Below are 18,359 nucleotides of genomic sequence, written 5' to 3'. Positions count from 1 at the left end.
ACTGTATTGTGGGCGGTGAGGGAGGCTGTTCTTGCAGCTTCTCACTCCTCCCTCGCACGCCCTCTGTGATGCCGGGAGCTGGAATATGACATCATTCCAGCCCAGGCATACTAAACAGCACGCTGATAGTGAGAAGCTGCCACACACTGGACCCCAGTGAGGTAAGGAGGCTGAATTTGCCTAAAAAAAAATAATTGTGTGAGTCTGTGCATCAGTGAGTGTGTGTTTGACTGTCAGTGAGTGAGTATGTGTGTCAGTGAGTGTGTGTGTGTGTCTGTCTGTCAGTCAGTGAGTGTATGTCTGTCAGTGAGTTAGCGTATGTCTGTCAGTGAGTGAATGTCTGTGAGTTAGCATATGTCTGTCAGTGAGTGAGTGTATGTCTGTGTGTGTGTCAGTGAGTATATGTGTGTCTGTCAGTGACTGAGTATGTGTCTGACAGTGAGTGTGTGTGTGTGTGTGTGTATCTGTCTGTCTGTGAGTGTGCCTGTCAGTGAGTGTCTGTCAGTGTGTGTGCTCATCTTTGCTAGTCTTATTATAAATTAAATTCACCAAATGCATTGAATACATTGATAATTTATGTATTCAATGTACAATGTATTTATTAGACAGTATGTGTCAGGATCAAGACAGGGATCCAACACGCAGTGTACTAAAACTATAAAGACGTATACCGGACCGGACTAACGTCAAGCAAACAAGGAATGGTCAGGGACAAGCCTAGGTCGAGGGAACGAGAAGACAGGTAAGCGTAAGCTGGGCCAAGTATAAGGATAGGAGAGGGAAGCAAAGTCAAGAAACAAGCCAAGTCAAAACCGTAGAACACTAAGAGAATATAAACGAACTGAAGGGACAGGCAAGCTGAAACCATGACAGGGCAATGACTCACAGTAAGTGAGTACCTTTTATACCCTGTCTCTTTAATTGATATCCACACCCCCAGAACGTCCTGGTTTGACATTTCCCGCGGGTCGTGACGTCATTGACGTCATGACGTCGGCGGAGTTGCACCGCTTTCATAAAAGAGGGCGGGGCTATCGCGTCCGGCGTCCAAAGTGCCGAAATTGCTGGAGATGAAGGAGGTGTGAGTGGCAGGTACCATGACAGTATGTGTGTGTGTATTGATGCATGTCTTAGGCATATCGGTGTATGGATGTATATATTAGGCAGGATGTGTGTATGGATGCATATATTAGGCAGTGTCTGTTTTTAGATGTAGGTATTAGACAGTATGTGTGTTTATGGATGTATGTGTGTATGAATGCATATCTATAGCTGTATGTGTATATGAATGCATGTATAAGGCAGTATGTGTGTATGGATGCGTATCTATAGCTGTATGTGTATATGAATGCATGTATAAGGCAGTATGTGTGTATGGATGCAGGTATTAGGCATTGTGTGAATATGGATGTATGTACTGGGCAGTATGTGTGTATGGATTTAGGTATTAGACAGTGTGTGTTTATGGATGCATATATTAGGCAGTATGTGTGTATGGATGTATGTACTAGGTAGTGTGTGTGTGGATGTAGGTATTAGGCAGTGTGTGTTTATGGATGCATGCAATAGGCAGTGTGTGTGTGTGGATGTAGGTATTAGGCAGTGTGTGTACATGGATGTAGGTATTAGGCAATATGTATGTACGGATGTAGGTATTGGCAGTATGTATGCATTAAGCAGTATGTGTTTATGGATGTACGCATTAAGCAGTATGTGTGTATGGATGTATGTATTAAGCAGTGTGTGGGTATGGATGTATGTATTAGGGTGTGTGTGTGTGTGTGTGTTTATGGATGTAGGTATTAGGCAGTATGTGTGTATGGATGGATGTATTAGGGTGTGTGTGTGTGTGTGTTTATGGATGTATGTATTAAGTAGTGTGTGGGTATGGATGTATGTATTAGGGTGTGTGTGTGTGTGTGTGTTTATGGATGTAGGTATTAGGCAGTATGTGTGTATGGATGGATGTATTAGGGTGTGTGTGTGTGTGTGTTTATGGATGTAGGTATTAGGCAGTATGTGTGTATGGATGGATGTATTAGGGTGTGTGTGTGTGTTTATGGATGACGGCATTAGGCAGTATGTGTGTATGGATGCATGTATTAGGCAGTGTGTGTTTATGGATGTAGGCATTAAGCAGTGTGTGTGTATTGGGCAGACTTAAATGGAAACCATATGGTTATATTTAGGCCAAAATAGCTGATCTAGAAGAATTCTCCTATTTGGTTACAGTCAAACTTCTCCTGTTTTTGCTTAAAATATGCAATTTATTTTTCAACTCACTGCAATTCAGAGTTTAGTGAATAAACCTCTGTGAGATTGTATCTTTGCCTAGGGCGGCAGAAATCCTTGCACCGGCCCTGGATGAAACAGATGGTTTCTATAGAGGATTGTTGCACTTGTTATTAGTTTAAGGCCAGCTTACCGCTTATATACATCCACACATCCTATATATATACAGCGTTTAGGTGAAGAACCATTCACCATTGACAAAGGCCCACAAGGCCGAAACATTGGGTGGTTTGGTATTTTAACTCCAGTCCTACTACTGTTTGAGGTAACACTGTTCTGTACAGATGATTTGTATATAGTTTTTTTTTTCTCAAATGATTTTTTATTGTTTTTTAAGAAATAATAATAAATATAACAGGTATACATTTTTGTCAATGTTTTAACAGTCAATAATGTATTAACAGTATGATATTGTCACTTAGTTCCTCTCTCCCCCCCCCCCCCCCTTTGCCACAGCATATTATCTAAGTCTGCCTCAATATATCCAAAAACAAACAGTGATCCAAGAGCTAGTGCTGTTTACCTTGTTTGAGGTTGTGCCAGTCTAAATTTATGGCGCCACCATTTTAGTGTTTCCAAGATGGTGGGTACTAAAAATCTCTGCCTCTGCCCTTCCTGTGGAGAACCTCTGACGGTTTGCTTGGAGCTGTATAAAGTGATGATGCAATGATGTTCTAAGGGACACTTTGCTGTAGGTAAGTGAGTATTAAGTTGACGGCCAATGACAAAGTTGACAAAAGACATGGAGTTAGACTATAGCTCCACGCTTTGTCAACCTGCAGGCTATGCAGCAACCCAACATGTAGCTATTCAAAATAAATCGTGTTACCTTATCCATACTAATGTTTATTGTTTACAGATGACAAATTACCTCCACATGCTAGACCAAGGTTCCAAAGATGATTGTTTTTTTTTACATTTCTTATATAGCACATGCATCCAGAGTGCTTTACAATTTTGAAAATAAATGCAAGTATTGTTTACAGACAGTGGAATATATATTCAGACAAACTGATACTAAAGGAATATGAAACCTGGATATTGTGACTCAAGCCGAGTGCTTAATGTACTAAGGGGTTGTCTTCTTTAAGGGAAGTGTTGCTAAATTGTTAATTTGTTGGCCAGTGGCAGGGGTCTCCTCCTTCCTTACGAGGGCCATGTGTTGCGGTCACCGGCCCGCCGAGCCTCACGGCCGTGCCCGACCGGCACAGCCGCGCCGACAACACGAGCTTACCTGCTCGTCGGCGAGCCGGGAACCGCTCCTTCCGTTCTTCCGGGCATCACGCCCGAATCAAACATGGCGCCGACCATGTGGTCGCGCCTAAGAGTAGCTCCGCCCGCGAGAATTATACCAACGTGTGCGTGACGTCACGACGTCAACGCACACGCACGTTTTGGGGTCAGAGGTCGCCCTCTGACCAATTATAACCTAGAGAGGGGTATTTAAACCCCTAGCTTTTCCCAGTACTTTGCCCTGTCATGGTTTCAGTTTCCTGGTTTCCTGAGAGTGCTATTTTCGTGTTTCTGATTTCCTGGTATCCTGATCCTTGGCGTTTCCCTGGTTATTCTGATCTCTGGTTTCCCTGACTTGGCTTGTTTAATCGGTATTGAGTATTTTCTGGCTTCCTTGACCTCGGCTTTCCCTTTGACCATTCTCTGTCTCTAGCGTATTAGTCCGGCCATTCTAAGGTCCGGTTTACGCTCTATCCTGTTATTTTCCTTTTCTTTCTTATGTATATGTTTACATAGTTTCTGCGTGCTGGACAACATTACTAGCCGTGACATTACGACAGGGCCATAGATCCTGCAGAACTATGCAAACATATGATCGCCTGTGAAAATAGGGTGGAGGATATGGACCACAGGTTAGACCAATTTGCCCAGGCATTTCAGACCTTGCTCCAGAGGACTGCCTATTTAGAGGTCCCTCCTGTACCACCTGTGGTTCCGCCACCTGTAGTGGTTCCCGTACCACACAAACCACCGTCCATAACCCTGTCACCTCCCCCTCGTTATGGAGGTGATTCTAAAGAATTCAGAGGTTTTTTAAACCAAATTGAATACAACTTTGAGGCTTCTCCAGGTTCATTCCCAACAGATAGATCAAAAATAGGCTGATGAACCAATTAACTGGAAAAGCCTTAACCTGGGCTAACCCCTTATGGGAAAGTGGTGACGCAGTAGCCCGTGATTACAGTGCCTTTCTCACAGCTTTTAAGGCTACGTTTGAACCTAAAGGCAGGGAGAAGAACGCTGCCAAAGCCCTTATGAGAATAAAGCAAGGCAGTCGTTCTGTAGCCGATTATGCCATAGAGTTCAGGACATTGGCGTCTGAGGTTGATTGGACCAATAGTGGTCTGGTGGCTGCTTTCTCTGAAGGTCTAGCTGAGAGTATACAAGATGAAACCGCAGCTAGAGACCTTCCGGTTAATCTTAATGAGTTTATTGCCTACATGATAGACATTGATAACCGGCTCAGAGAGAGAGAGAAAAACAAACAACGTAACAGACGTTCTAATTTGTCCATAGCTCCTCGTTTCTCTAACCCAGTGGTGAGTAGCCAAGCGCCTCTTCCAGAACCTGAACCCATGCAATTGGGTAGCGCTAAACTCACTGAGGCAGAGAGACAACACAGACGTAACGAGGGGTTATGTATGTATTGTGGCAAGAAGGGACATCTAAGATCGTCATGCCCGGTTCGGCCGGAAAACTTGCACACCTAAGGCACGTACGGGGACCGACCTTAGGTGTGATGTATATGTCCCCTAAATTGACTAAGAACCGTTTCCTTGTCAAAATTACCTTGTCTTTTAAGAAGACTACTGTTCAGTGTGAGGCTATGATTGACTCTGGGGCAGCGGAGAATTTCCAAGACAAAGAGTTCTCTGCAAAACATCTCCTGCCCTTAAGACAAAAAGAGAAACCTATAGCGGTCGAGGCCATTGATGGAAGGCCTCTTACCCAGCCTTTCATCACACACGAAACTCTGCCAATCACTGTCTCAGTGGGTATTCTCCACTCTGAAGAAATTACCTTTCAAATCATATCTTCACCTACATGTCCGATAATACTCGGTTTCCCTTGGCTCCTGAAACACAATCCACGTTTGGATTGGATTGAAGGAGAGATTGTGAGTTGGGGTGAGAGATGCAAAGGTGTTTGCTTTAAGCAAATCCCACAACCTATTGGTACCATTAATGTTCCTATTGCACCTCCCTTGACCACACAAATTCCGCCGCAGTATATGGATTTAAAAGAGGTATTTAACAAGGTCCAGTCAGAAGGGTTACCTCCTCATAGACCTTATGACTGTACTATAAATATATTACCAGGGACTATGCCTCCCAAGGGAGGAGTTTATGCCTTGTCCCCCCAGGAAAATCTTTGTTTGGAAGAATATATAAAGGATGCTCTCAGAAAGGGTCATATCCGTAGATCCTCCTCACCAGCCGGGGCTGGGTTCTTCTTTGTCTCTAAAAAAGAAGGAGACCTCCGCCCCTGTATCGATTATAGGGGTTTGAATAGGATTACCATAAAAAATGCCTACCCTATTCCCCTTATATCAGAGCTGTTTGACAGATTGAAGGGAGCTCGAGTCTTTACTAAGCTCGATCTCCGAAGTGCATACAATCTAGTCAGGATTAAGGACGGTCACGAATGGATGACCACATTTAACACCAGAATGGGACATTACGAATACCTGGTTATGCCGTTTGGATTATGTAACGCTCCAGCGGTATTCCAGGATTTTATTAACGATGTCCTAAGAGAGTACCTTCACATGTTCGTTCTAGTGTACCTGGACGACATTCTCATCTATTCCCCAGACCTAGAGACACATCACGAACATGTGAGAATTGTACTGAAAACCCTGTTACAGAACGGTCTTTACTGTAAACTGGAGAAATGCCAGTTTGACCAAACGGAGATACAATTCCTTGGATACGTTATATCTCCGTCTGGTTTCCAGATGGATCCCCGCAAACTGGAGGCAGTCTTACAGTGGCCATTGCCCAAGGGCCTTAACCCCTTAAGCACCAAACTTCTGGAATAAAAGGGAATCATGACATGTCACACATGTCATGTGTCCTTAAGGGGTTAAAGCTACTCAACGCTTTATAGGTTTTGCGAATTACTACCGCAAATTCATAAAGGGATTTTCCTCCGTGATTTCCCCTATAACCAATTTAACAAAAAAAGGAGCAAATTGTATATCTTGGCCCAAAGAAGCAAGAGAGGCATTTGAACGGTTAAAATCTTTATTTTCCTCAGCACCTGTCCTGACCCATCCTGATCCAACCAAACCATTTATCCTAGAGGTGGATGCGTCAGAGACAGGAGTTGGAGCCATTCTGTCTCAGAGAGAAAGTCCTGATACGCCTTTACATCCCTGTGGATTTTACTCTCGCAAACTCACACCTGCAGAGAAGAATTATGACATAGGGAATAGGGAACTTTTGGCCATTGTACTTGCCCTTAAAGAATGGAGGCATCTCTTGGAAGGTTCCAAAGAGCCACTTCTGATCTTTACTGATCATAAGAATTTGGCTTATATTGGGGACGCTAAGAGACTGTCCTCTCGTCAGGCTAGATGGTCATTGTTCCTCTCCCGATTCAATTTCATAATTACGTATAGGCCTGGTACTAAAAACACCAAGGCAGATGCACTTTCTAGGCAGTTTGAGACAGAGGAAGTTCCGGAACAGGAGATATATCCTATTATACCTCCTGAATGCCTCATTGCCACTACAGTTTCCGAAGTGTCTTCTCCACTCTTCTGTGCCATAATAGCAGACCAAACTCAGGCACCTGTGGGAAAACCTCCGGACAAACTGTATGTGTCACCTCAGTTCCGAAAAAAGGTACTAGATATGCTCCATGACAACCTCACAGCGGGCCATCCTGGAGTCCATAAAACTCTCTGCCATCTCCAGGAGGTTTTGGTGGCCTGCTCTTAGAAACGATATCAAAGATTATGTTGGGGCATGTCAAATATGTGCCGTTTCTAAAGTTCCTCCTAGATCGCCTCCTGGACTGTTACAACCACTAGTGCTCCATGGACCCACTTAGCCATGGATTTCATTGTGGATCTACCCAGTTCAAACGGGTTTAATACAGTCCTTATGGTTATCGATAGATTCACAAAGATGGCACATTTTGTCCCACTTAAAAAATTACCATCTGCTCAAGATCTAGTTCAAATATTCTTGAGAGAGATCTTTCGGTTGCACGGTGTACCCAAAAGCATAGTATCTGACAGAGGTACCCAGTTTGTTTCTAGGTATTGGCGTTCCTTTTGTAAACAATTGGGCATCGAACTCTCCTTTTCGTCAGCATATCACCCTCAAACAAATGGAGCAGCAGAGAGGGCGAATCAGTCTTTAGAAGCCTATTTACGTTGCTTTATAAATGCCAATCAGTCTAACTGGTATGAGCTCTTACCCATGGCTGAGTTCGCCAGGAACAACGCCACTCATGAATCTTCTAATCATAGTCCATTCTTTGTAAATCAGGGTTATCACCCCGCTGTTTTTCCTTCTGAATTCTCAGACACGGAAATTCCTGCTTTGAACACCCGTTTAGAATCAATTCATGATACCTGGGATTCCGTCCATTCAGCTCTGCAAAAAGCCTCATTACGAGCAAAGGTCCAAGCTGACAAAAAACGGGGCGCTAATCCTGTCTATCTTCCAGGTGACAGGGTGTGGCTCTCCACAAAACATATCAAGCTTAAGGTCCCGTCCATGAAATTTGCCCCTCGATACATAGGTCCCTTTCGAGTTACCCAACGTATTCATGCAGTGACCTATTCTTTGGCACTTCCGGCTCATATGAGAATTGCGAATACTTTCCATGTGTCTCTGCTCAAGCCCCTTACTTGCAATCGCTACACCAGGTTATCCACTCCTCCTCCGCCCTTGGTAGTGTGTGATCAAGAAGAATATGAAGTCCGTTCTATCATGGACTCCAAATTATCCAGAGGTGTCTTGTCATATCTCGTTGACTGGAAGGGTTATGGTCCCGAGGAACGTTGTTGGGTTCCTGCTGACCGGGTCCATGCGCCCCGTCTTATCCGGTCATTTCACAACCGCTTTCCTCTTAAGCCGGGTCCTTCCCGCCCGGTGCGCGGTCTTCGAGTGGGGGGTACTGTTGCGGTCACCGGCCCGCCGAGCCTCACGGCCGTGCCTGGCCGGCACGGGCGCGCCGACAACACGAGCTTACCTGCTCGTCGGCGAGCCGGGAACCGCTCCTTCCGTTCTTCCGGGCATCACACCCGAATCAAACATGGCGCCGACCACGTGGTCGCGCCTAAGAGTAGCTCCGCCCCCGAGAATTATACCAGCGTGTGCGTGACGTCACGACGTCAACGCACACGCACGTTTTGGGGTCAGAGGTCGCCCTCTGACCAATCATAGCCTAGAGAGGGGTATTTAAACCCCTAGCTTTTCCCAGTACTTTGCCCTGTCGTGGTTTCAGTTTCCTGGTTTCCTGAGAGTGCTATTTTCGTGTTTCTGATTTCCTGGTATCCTGATCCTTGGCGTTTCCCTGGTTATTCTGATCTCTGGTTTCCCTGACTTGGCTTGTTTAATCGGTATTGAGTATTTTCTGGCTTCCTTGACCTCGGCTTTCCCTTTGACCATTCTCTGTCTCTAGCGTATTAGTCCGGCCATTCTAAGGTCCGGTTTACGCTCTATCCTGTTATTTTCCTTTTCTTTCTTATGTATATGTTTACACAGTTTCTGCGTGCTGGACCACATTACTAGCCGTGACACCATGTAGCTTGCTAGTTTCTCTGTCTACTATTTCCGTTTACATGTTTCCAGCCTTTCCCTTCCCATTGTTGTGGTATTGGGGATTAGGTAATAGGAATGTCACTAAGTTTCTAGCTTCTCCTTAGTGTGAGTTGTCTTAGCTGCCCATGCCGGGCTATGTTGTCAGTTGAGCCCTTTGAGTCCTGTCCTTGTAATTTAGCGGCCCCTGTGGTTGCTGTGGGTCTGTTTCACCTGGGAGCACCACAGCTCTTCTAGGCAGGAGCTTATCTGTATGCCTCCTCCAGCAATAGGGTATGGTTACTGGGAGTAATGCAGAGATTGAGTACAGAGTGTTGGCAGCTGTGCAGTTGGGTTGCTTCCCGCCTTCAAAAAGTTGCCTATTGGTGTGCTCTTCCAGAGCATCTCGATGAAGATCTTCAGTACTGTCCAATATACCTTCGCTTAAACAGAAGCAATGGGTGCTCCTCTGCAGGTCTAGATGGAGCAATATCCTCAGGGGCTTGTAGTTAGGCCCTCACTGTCATTACCTAATTTAAGAGTTATTTATTATTCATTGTTATTCTTGGTTACAATTTTTGGATAATTTTGTAACAAGTGATGTTCTTTCCTTTCCATCCTGTCTCATTGATTCTTCCTGGGAGTGTGTTGGGGAGGGAGTTTTTGGTGGGTGGAGTTTGGGTTGGCTGTTTGTTGTTTAGCTACATATTGGGACCATAGGAAATCTATCCTTTAAGATTCCGTTAGCTTACAATCATTTCCTGCAGATGAACACTAACAAAAAGGTAAAAAAAAGTGTATCAACACAAATATATGACAAAGGTACACATATTACTAAAAGCTCACTAAAAGTGACACACCTTGCAGACAGCTATAAAACCAGAGCTATAAACGATTATTAGAATGAATGTCCATAAATAAATCTAAATTGGATATTCCAACAGTGTTCCACTTGAGTATGCACAATGTATGAGATCTGAAAAAAAGCACAGCAAAACATAGTGCTTATCGTAAAAACAGATACTTTATTGTATGTAAAAGTGAACAGAAAATCCACATATCGACCGACACATCAGGAATAAAATTCCTTAACCAATAGTCTTCATGGCAGCAGAACATATGGTCCTCCAGTGCTTCACAGATTGAATGTCAGCTTCAATCGAAACCTGTAGTCGATAAACTCTGGACCAGATTCCAGCATGCGTTCCAGCCAGGAGCGCAATGATGCATTCCACAGGAGATCCTGGAGCTATCAGCCTAACGTGTATCGTAGGAGATCCCTACTTCATCAGAGGCATATGACAGGCATTTTACTCAGTGGAATCTATGTTAACTACAGGTTGAAAGTGCAAGTCATGCAGGGAAATTATGTATTCTGACACTGTAACAGTAATTCTTCATTCTTAATTAATTAACTAAGTCTTAATCAATAGTAATTCTTAATAATTAACTACCAATAATGGTGGCTGAGCAAATAAATCTTAATCACAGGGTAAACATTTACAGGTCAATGTGAAAACCCATGTACCTGAAAAAAAAATTAGTTACGTTTTGGAAGTAATTAGAAATACCTTTATACCGTGTTTAGTATTTACTATCTCAGCTTCATAACTTCTGACCATACACATGCAGGAGTGAGACTTTACCTGGGAGATTTTTCAAACAAAGTGTTACCTCTTTGGGTAAAAGCCCCTTTGGGTGAAACGTGTTAGTGTTTTTATGCAATTGGTTTTATTAGCTTTGTTTTAAATAGAACAAATTTTAACTTATCTGGACCTGATTTTATCCCTCAAGATTTTATCCAGAAGAGCCACACTTTTAACCACCTTGGTGGGTAGTAAACCACCTACACTACACAGGATTGAGCAATTTTTTGCTCTCTTTATGTGAGTATTATTTTGCTTTTCCATTAACAAAACAGAGAGCACTAATTTCCATTTTTATTCTCATTTTATGTCATTGGTGAATATCGGTAATACTGCAATTTGGAGGGAAATACCTGTGAATGCTTGACACCTCAACTGGCCTTTGACCCTGACCTACCATCTTCAAGGAACCAAGCTGAGTGACATATCCACAGGCAGGAATTATACCGCCCCGGGCGCATATATCTGGAGCTGAACATAACCTCCAGAAAATTGTAAGTGTCATTTTTCTTATTTTACCTCACCACCTATAGAATATATTACACTATAGTCTGTTTTCTGTCCTCATATTTTCCATATTGACTCACCACCATACAAGTTTGAGAACACCCAGAAGGCACTGCTTCACTGTACCCGTTCCTGACTTATACCTAGTTACGGACTCTGGTTTGGGAAGTATCAGCTGCCATATCCAGATCTAACAAGTGCTAGGAGCCTCACCATCGCATGTATTTAGATATTATGGAAGCACATTAATAATATAAAGGGTTGTTGTTTTTTTTTATAAGAGACAGAAACACATACCTCTTACATGAAAAGCAATTTTTTCCATATATATAATATTTTATATAAATGAGAGGACTGCTACTCATTTATTGGCATTTAAATTATCTTTTGAAACAGAATTCAGTCTTCAAAATTCTCAGTTAAAGTGTGTCAGATAAATAATTTTCTCTGCTTTTCAGAAAAGCCATTAACTCACAAATGAATCTGCTTTAAAGGAATACCCCAAACACCATGACAACTACAGTCCATCAGTAGCCCCCTAATGTAAGTAAGTAGATAAGCTGTTCGGTAACAGTTTGACTTCTTAACTTGGTCCTCTGGGTGCCGCGTCATTCCCGATGTCACTGAGAGTTCTGAGCTATGCCTAGAGGAGCAGTCCTTAGATTATTGGTGGAGAGCGATCAGCTGAGCATCTCAGCCAATGAGCTGGCCCTCCATTGCTGGGCTTAGCTCAGGAAAGCTAATTGAAGCACCAAATAGCAGCTTCTGGCTCCTAGCATTGGATGGGAAGAGGCATGGAGCAGCGCCAGGCGGACCCAGGGGCGGACTGACCGGTCAGGCACTTCGGACATGGTCCGAGGGCCCGGCTGGGAGGGGGGGGCCGCCATCAGGGGGCCGGGTGGCACACTCTGAGGGGGCCGGCCCTTTAAATGTTGCAGACGCCTGAGCGCTCTGTTAGGAGCCTCAGGCGGCTGCAGCTTCTTCTTACCCCCTCCCCTGTAGCGTGGCCGAGCTGCTCTCCGGTCCGCGGTGCCCGGCCGGAGTGATAGGAAGGAGTACACTCAGTGTGCACTTCCTGTCAGTCCGGCCAGGTACAGGAAACAGAAACTCCTGTTCCGCGCAGAGTTTCTGTTTCCTGTACCTGGCCGGACTGACAGGAAGTGCACACTGAGTGTACTCCTTCCTACAAGGGAGGGGGTAAGAAGGAGGGGAGGGGGTAAGAAGAAGGAGGGAGGGGGGAGTAAAAAGAGGGAGGAGGGGGTTAAGAAGAGGGGGAGGGGGGGAGTAAGGAGGGGAAGGGGGAGTAAGAAGAGGGGGAGGGGGGTAAGAAGAGGGGGAGGGGGAGTAAGAAGGGGGTAAGGGGAGGGGGGAGTAAGAAGAGGGGGAGGGGGATAAGAAGAGAGGGAGGGGGGAGTAAGAAGGGGGTAAGAAGAGGGGGAGGGGGGAGTAAGAAGAGAGGGAGGGGGAAGTAAGAAGAGGGGGAGGGGGTTAAGAAGAGAGGGAGGGGGGAGTAAGAAGAGGGGGGTAAGAAGAGGGGGAGGGGTGGAGTAAAAAGAGGAAGGGGGAGTAAGAAGAGGGGGGAGTAAGAAGAGGGGGAGGGAGGAGTAAGAAGGGGGTAAGAAGAGGGGGAGGGGTGGAGTAAAAAGAGGAAGGGGGAGTAAGAAGAGGGGGGAGTAAGAAGAGGGAGAGGGGGGAGTAAAAAGAGGAAGGGGAGTAAGAAGAGAGGGAGGGGGGAGTAAGAAGAGGGGGTTAAGAAGAGGGGGAGTAAGAAGAGGGGGAGGGGGAGTAAAAAGAGGAAGGGGGAGTAAGAAGAGGGGGGGAGTAAGAAGAGAGGGAGGGGGGAGTAAGAAGAGGGGGAGGGGGGAGTAAGAAGGGGGGTAAGAAGAGAGGGAGGGGGGAGTAAGAAGAGGGGGGAGTAAGAAGGGAGTAAGAAGAGGGGGAGGGGGGTAAGAAGAGGGGAAGGGGGGAGTAAGAAGAGGGGGAGGGGGAGTAAGGGGGGGAGAGAGGACCTGGGAGCTCAGCCTGCAGCTCCTCTGGGTCCTTCTTGCGCGAGCACAGAGCGTTGCCGCGGTTACCACGGTAACGTTACGGCTCTTGCAAGAGTAAACTCTAGCCCTGGAGCTACAGCTAGAGTTCACTCTCAACACTGTGACCACCAGGGATTCCTGGTGGTCGCAGTAGTGAGAGTGAACTCTAGCCCCATATACACACTGCCCCCACACACACACACACACCATACACATTCACACACTGCCCCCACACACCATACACATTCACACACTGCCCCCCATACACACACACTGCCCCCACACACACCATACACATTTACACACGTTGCCTCACACACACAAACATACACTGCCCACCCATACACTGCCCACCCATACACACACAGCACCCCATACTAACATTGCCACAAACATACACAGCCCCCTCATACACACATTGCCCCACACACCCTACACATTCACACACTACACCCCCTCACACACACTGAACCTTTCACACACACTGCACCCCTCACACATTGCACCACTGCTCCTATACCCTACTACAGCCTCATATCCCAGCAGACCCCAGGTAAGTTGTCAAACTGTTCTTAAATGGTTTGACTACTTACTCTGGGTGGGGGGCCCGGCCCTCCTGGCACCATAACCACTACACAGAGCAGTAGTGGTTATTGTGCATGGATTATTTATTTAAATAATCTACAAGTGCCCCAGTAGCCAGCAAGCCAGCCAGCCCACAGGCCAGCCAGCCAGCCCACAGGCCGGCCAGCTTGCCAGCCCGCAGGCCGGCCAGTGGCCAGCCAGCCCACAGGCTGGCCAGTAGCCAGCCAGCCCACAGGCCACCAGTTAGCCCACAGGCCAGTAGCCAGCCAACAGGCCTACAGCAAGCCACAGGCTTAAAGCCAGCAAGCCAACAGCCTGCCAGCCGCAGCCAGCAAGCCACAGCCTGCCAGCCAGCAAGCCACAGCCTGCCAGCCAGCAAGCCCACAGCCTGCCAGCCGCAGCCAGCAAGCCCACAGCCTGCCTGCCACAGCCAGCAAGCCCACAGCATGCTGGCAGTAGCCAGCAAGCCCACAGCCTGCCAGCAAGCCCACAGCCTGCCAGCCACAGCCAGTAAGCCCACAGCCTTCCAGCAAGCCCACAGACTGCCAGCCAGCAACAGTAATTAAGGTAAGAGGAGCCAACTTGGCCTAGGTATCAGCGAGCTTTGTTGTGTTGCTATATTGTGAATAGGAACCAGAGTGTTGGAGAGACCCCCCTCCAGGCCCCATTAGACTCCATTGTAGTCTCTAATGGGACCTGGAGGAAATTCTTTCTAACACACTCTCTAAAGGACACTGAGATAGCTTCTGCTAGAATGATCCCCCCTCCATGGCCCATTAGCCCTCAATTGTAGTCTCTACTGGGGCGTGGAGGCGACTGTTTCCAGCAGGGACACTGAGATGGCCTCTTTTAGAAAGACCCCCTTCCAAGCCTATTAGACTCCATTGTAGTCTCTAATGGGGCCTGGAGGGGATTCTTTCTAACACACTCTCTAAAGGACACTGAGACAGCCTCTGCTAGAAAGACCCCCCTCCATGGCCCATTAGCACTCAATTGTAGTCTCTACTGGGGCCTCGAAGGGATTATTGCACTTTTGTTCCTTGTGTCTAAAGATTGTGTAGGGTGTGGCTGGAGGCGGTGCATGGAGGCGGGACAAGGCTGGCGTTTGCTGTGGAGTATGGGTGGGGCCTGTAAGGGGGCCCTTGATTTATTTTGCCCGGGGCCCTGAGGGTTCTCAATCCACCCCTGGGCGGACCCTATACAAGAATTCAATCCATTAGTAAATGGTTTGACTATTGAGGGGCACCAGGTCACTCGTAGCACAATAACCACTTCAGCACAGTATAACAGTAATCTACACTAAAGTGGGTGATGATGCTTTAAATACTGATTTGTTTCGTGATTGTAATTAGTTAATGCATGCGATGAATCATTTTTAAAATTCAAGAAAATAGTACTACAACCAAAATGTTATCAGCTCCATTACATTACAGAATATTGCAACTAATAAAATGACGCCCATAAATTATTATAATCTGAACACTCTCCGCCTTTATTTACTGTATTTAGTATTGTTTACTTTACCTTTACTTTACTATTACCTTGTCACCGCTCCTTACATTACTGTTTGCCAAGTCATGACATAATTAGTTAGGACATATTTGTTTGTTTTTTTAAACCTTAGTTCACTCGTTTTCTCTGTTCTCACTAATTGTTCTTTTTCTCAATAAATGTTTATTCTGTAGCAGCACACTTTTATTTGTTATAAGTAACGAGTGACTTATTAATGTATTCTTCCTGGTAAAACGTCTTATAAATGAAATAAAAATAAACCGTGTAACCGATCTATGTTATATTCTAAAGCTCAGTCAACATTGTATCACTGTATTATGGTTATTTGAGTTTTAGATTTGCCATTAAACCTTTTTTTTTTTTCTAGTGGAGCACTTCCCCTCTGAGGCCTCTCCCTGTTCCTTGAAATTACACTGTAGTATCGCCTCCCCCCCTTCCCTCCTCGACCAGCGCTGCTTCCTTCCCCAGCAGTTTAAGTGCTCTACTGGATAAACAGGAAGGTTTAATATCTGAGCCAGTGAGCATATTCACAGCGCAATCATAAGATCTTTGCTCAACACACTTGTTAAAGAGCCAGGGAAGTCTGAATGTGACAGCTAAACTGTGAAATCCTGACCGGGAGACGGTATCGCCATCTGCCAGGAACTTACAGAAGTTCGTTGAGAGAAGGGAGACTTTGGGACTGTCAGGGAACGGAAACCGTCAAAGATTAAGGATTAACAAAGATACTGGAAGTTTGTGACTTTATGTGGCAACGGTCTGACAGCTGGCTGGGAGTTTGCTAGGCAGTTTGGCTGTAGAATGAATCTGACTGTAGTATTTTTGGGCTGTGGTTGACAGTTCCAAGCTAGAGGGACTTGGGAAGCTATAAGTGACAGTCCAGGAAAAGCAAGAAGGTCCTATTTATGTTGTGACAATGACAATAGTGTATAAAAGATTACACTACACTTGACATTCTTTTGAGAAGAGAAACTCTTACGCAATATGAAACTCTGCACTTATGGACTTATGAGGTCTCGGACCCTCTTCCACCTCTTCTTCCTATTTCTGTTGAGTGATTTGGGAGAAACGAATCAGGTAAGGTGTCTGTGGGAGCAAAGAAGGCATGGAACAGACAGAAAGAAAAGAGGGAATGACAGATCAAAGAAATTCAAAAAAAAGGAGAGAAGAAGAGCGTATAATATGGGAATGGGGTGTGACAGATTTAAAAAAGAAAGCAAGCATTTGGAAGAGAGAATGCCTGTGACCAAATGTGTGTGTATTGCGAATGTGTATGTATAATCACAGCTCAGGGCTATTCAATAAAGTGTACTGTCAGGAAATCAAAGTGATTTTAACATTTACGGCTAAAATAACCGAACAGAAAACAAAGCAGACCTAGAGAATTTTTCCAAATCAGCTATAGTGGCTTAATGGGGACCTGCCATGGTATCTTAACCTATTAATGCTTCTAATCCAAATATATAATTTATCACAAAGATATGAAAGAATAACCCCAGGATAGGAATACCCAACCAAGGGGTTAGATGAGGGTTACAGGGGTAGGAAAGGGCATAACCCTATACATTAAACAATAAAGAAAGAAAAATAGTGGGGGTTGGTAGCTTTAACCCCTTAAGGACATACGACATGTGTGACATGTCATGATTCCCTTTTATTCCAGAAGTTTGGTCCTTAAGGGGTTAAAGAGCTCCCCCGGCTACAAAAGTAGCAGTTCTGCATAAATAGTAAGAGTAACATGTTGCTTGTTATTATGCCAGATAGCTCAAATGTAATGTGTGAAACATAAAGAAATGAGCATTAAGGGGGTTAAATAAATGGTAGTCTAAAGTGCAGGACAGAGAAAGCCTGAGATCGTGGTGTATAGGAGTAATCACTCAGTCAGTTCGACTGCACAGGATAAGATAGCATGTATAGATCGTGTGATTTGCAGAGACCTATGACACCGGGACAATGGTCCAGTTGCGGGGGACACACGAATAATATAGAAGGGAATCAGTCTCAAATGACGGGTGCACATAAGGATTAATATTAAATATAACCCCCCACTAACCTCAGATCAGAACCGTAATAAAAATGGTTAAGGAGGATAAGTATGTATAGTTAGTAAGGGTTCAGAACATATGGCACCAGTGCTCGCTTAGTCAAACCCCTGCTAATAACGTGGGGTACACTTACACAGAGAGTACTCCGAGTAGACAGATAGCAGTATTAACGGGTAATTAAATTAAGAATCATTAGAGAAGATATACCAAAAGGAAGGGCCAATATTACACAAACACGATGTGTTGGCCTCAATCCCTCCTCTGCTACTGTGGGGGAGTACCCTAAATAGGGAGTCCTCCCAACGATAAAGTAGCAAAAAAGGAGAGAAACATTATTATTATTATTATTGCCATTTATATAGTGCCAACAGATTCTGTAGCGCTTTACAATATTATGAGAGGGGGATTTAACTATAAATAGGACAATTACAAAAAACTTACGGGAACAATAGGTTGAAGAGCACCCTGCTCAATCGAACTTACATTCTATAGGACATAATGAATTTAACTAGGCCCCAAAATTAGGCAGGGTATGGAATTACCACAGGCAAGCTACTAGCACGGAGTACCCCTAACCGGGAGTCATCCACTGCAGTAGGTAGCTGAAATCAACCGAGGGTAGTCAAAGTGTGCCGAAGTAAACTCCTAATTCTGCGTGCAAGCTAGAGGAGCCCTCCCTTACTATAAAACTACTAAGAAAAATGTCCCCCCTTATTTATAGCTAACTAATAGAAGGTACAGCAGCCAGAAACAAGTGAAGTTAAAAAATTAACGCATTGGAAGCCCCCCGCGCGTTTCGGTGGTAACTCAGCCTTTTTCAAGAGCTCTTTTTGGCTTAATAAAGTTTATTATCTTATATTGATTTTTACTTTTCGAGGTAACCTTAGTGAGGTAGGGTTTTTGTTTCTTAGTTTAAAGCTTCCAACCCCCACTATTTTGTTCTTTATAAATTAAATATTCCAAATGCTCTAGGAA

The 18,359-nt window shown here is 45.0% G+C and overlaps 1 protein-coding gene across 1 annotated transcript in view; it reads left to right on the top strand.

The window, feature by feature from the left end:
• Positions 1–15,785: 15,785 nt before the first annotated feature.
• Positions 15,786–18,359, top strand: part of LOC134575735 (uncharacterized) — a 35,641-nt gene continuing 33,067 nt past the window's right edge. Inside the window, exon 1 of the mRNA XM_063435120.1 lies at positions 15,786–16,416. Within this exon, the coding sequence (XP_063291190.1) occupies positions 16,324–16,416 (93 nt within the window). The 5' untranslated portion in view covers positions 15,786–16,323. The remainder of the gene's footprint in view (positions 16,417–18,359) is intronic.

This window comes from Pelobates fuscus, chromosome 10 (genome assembly GCF_036172605.1).
Source record: "Pelobates fuscus isolate aPelFus1 chromosome 10, aPelFus1.pri, whole genome shotgun sequence".
In the NCBI taxonomy this organism is placed as follows: Eukaryota; Metazoa; Chordata; class Amphibia; order Anura; family Pelobatidae; genus Pelobates; species Pelobates fuscus.
Note: the sequence above shows the minus strand (reverse complement) of the source record. Positions and strands in the feature narration are given on the sequence as shown.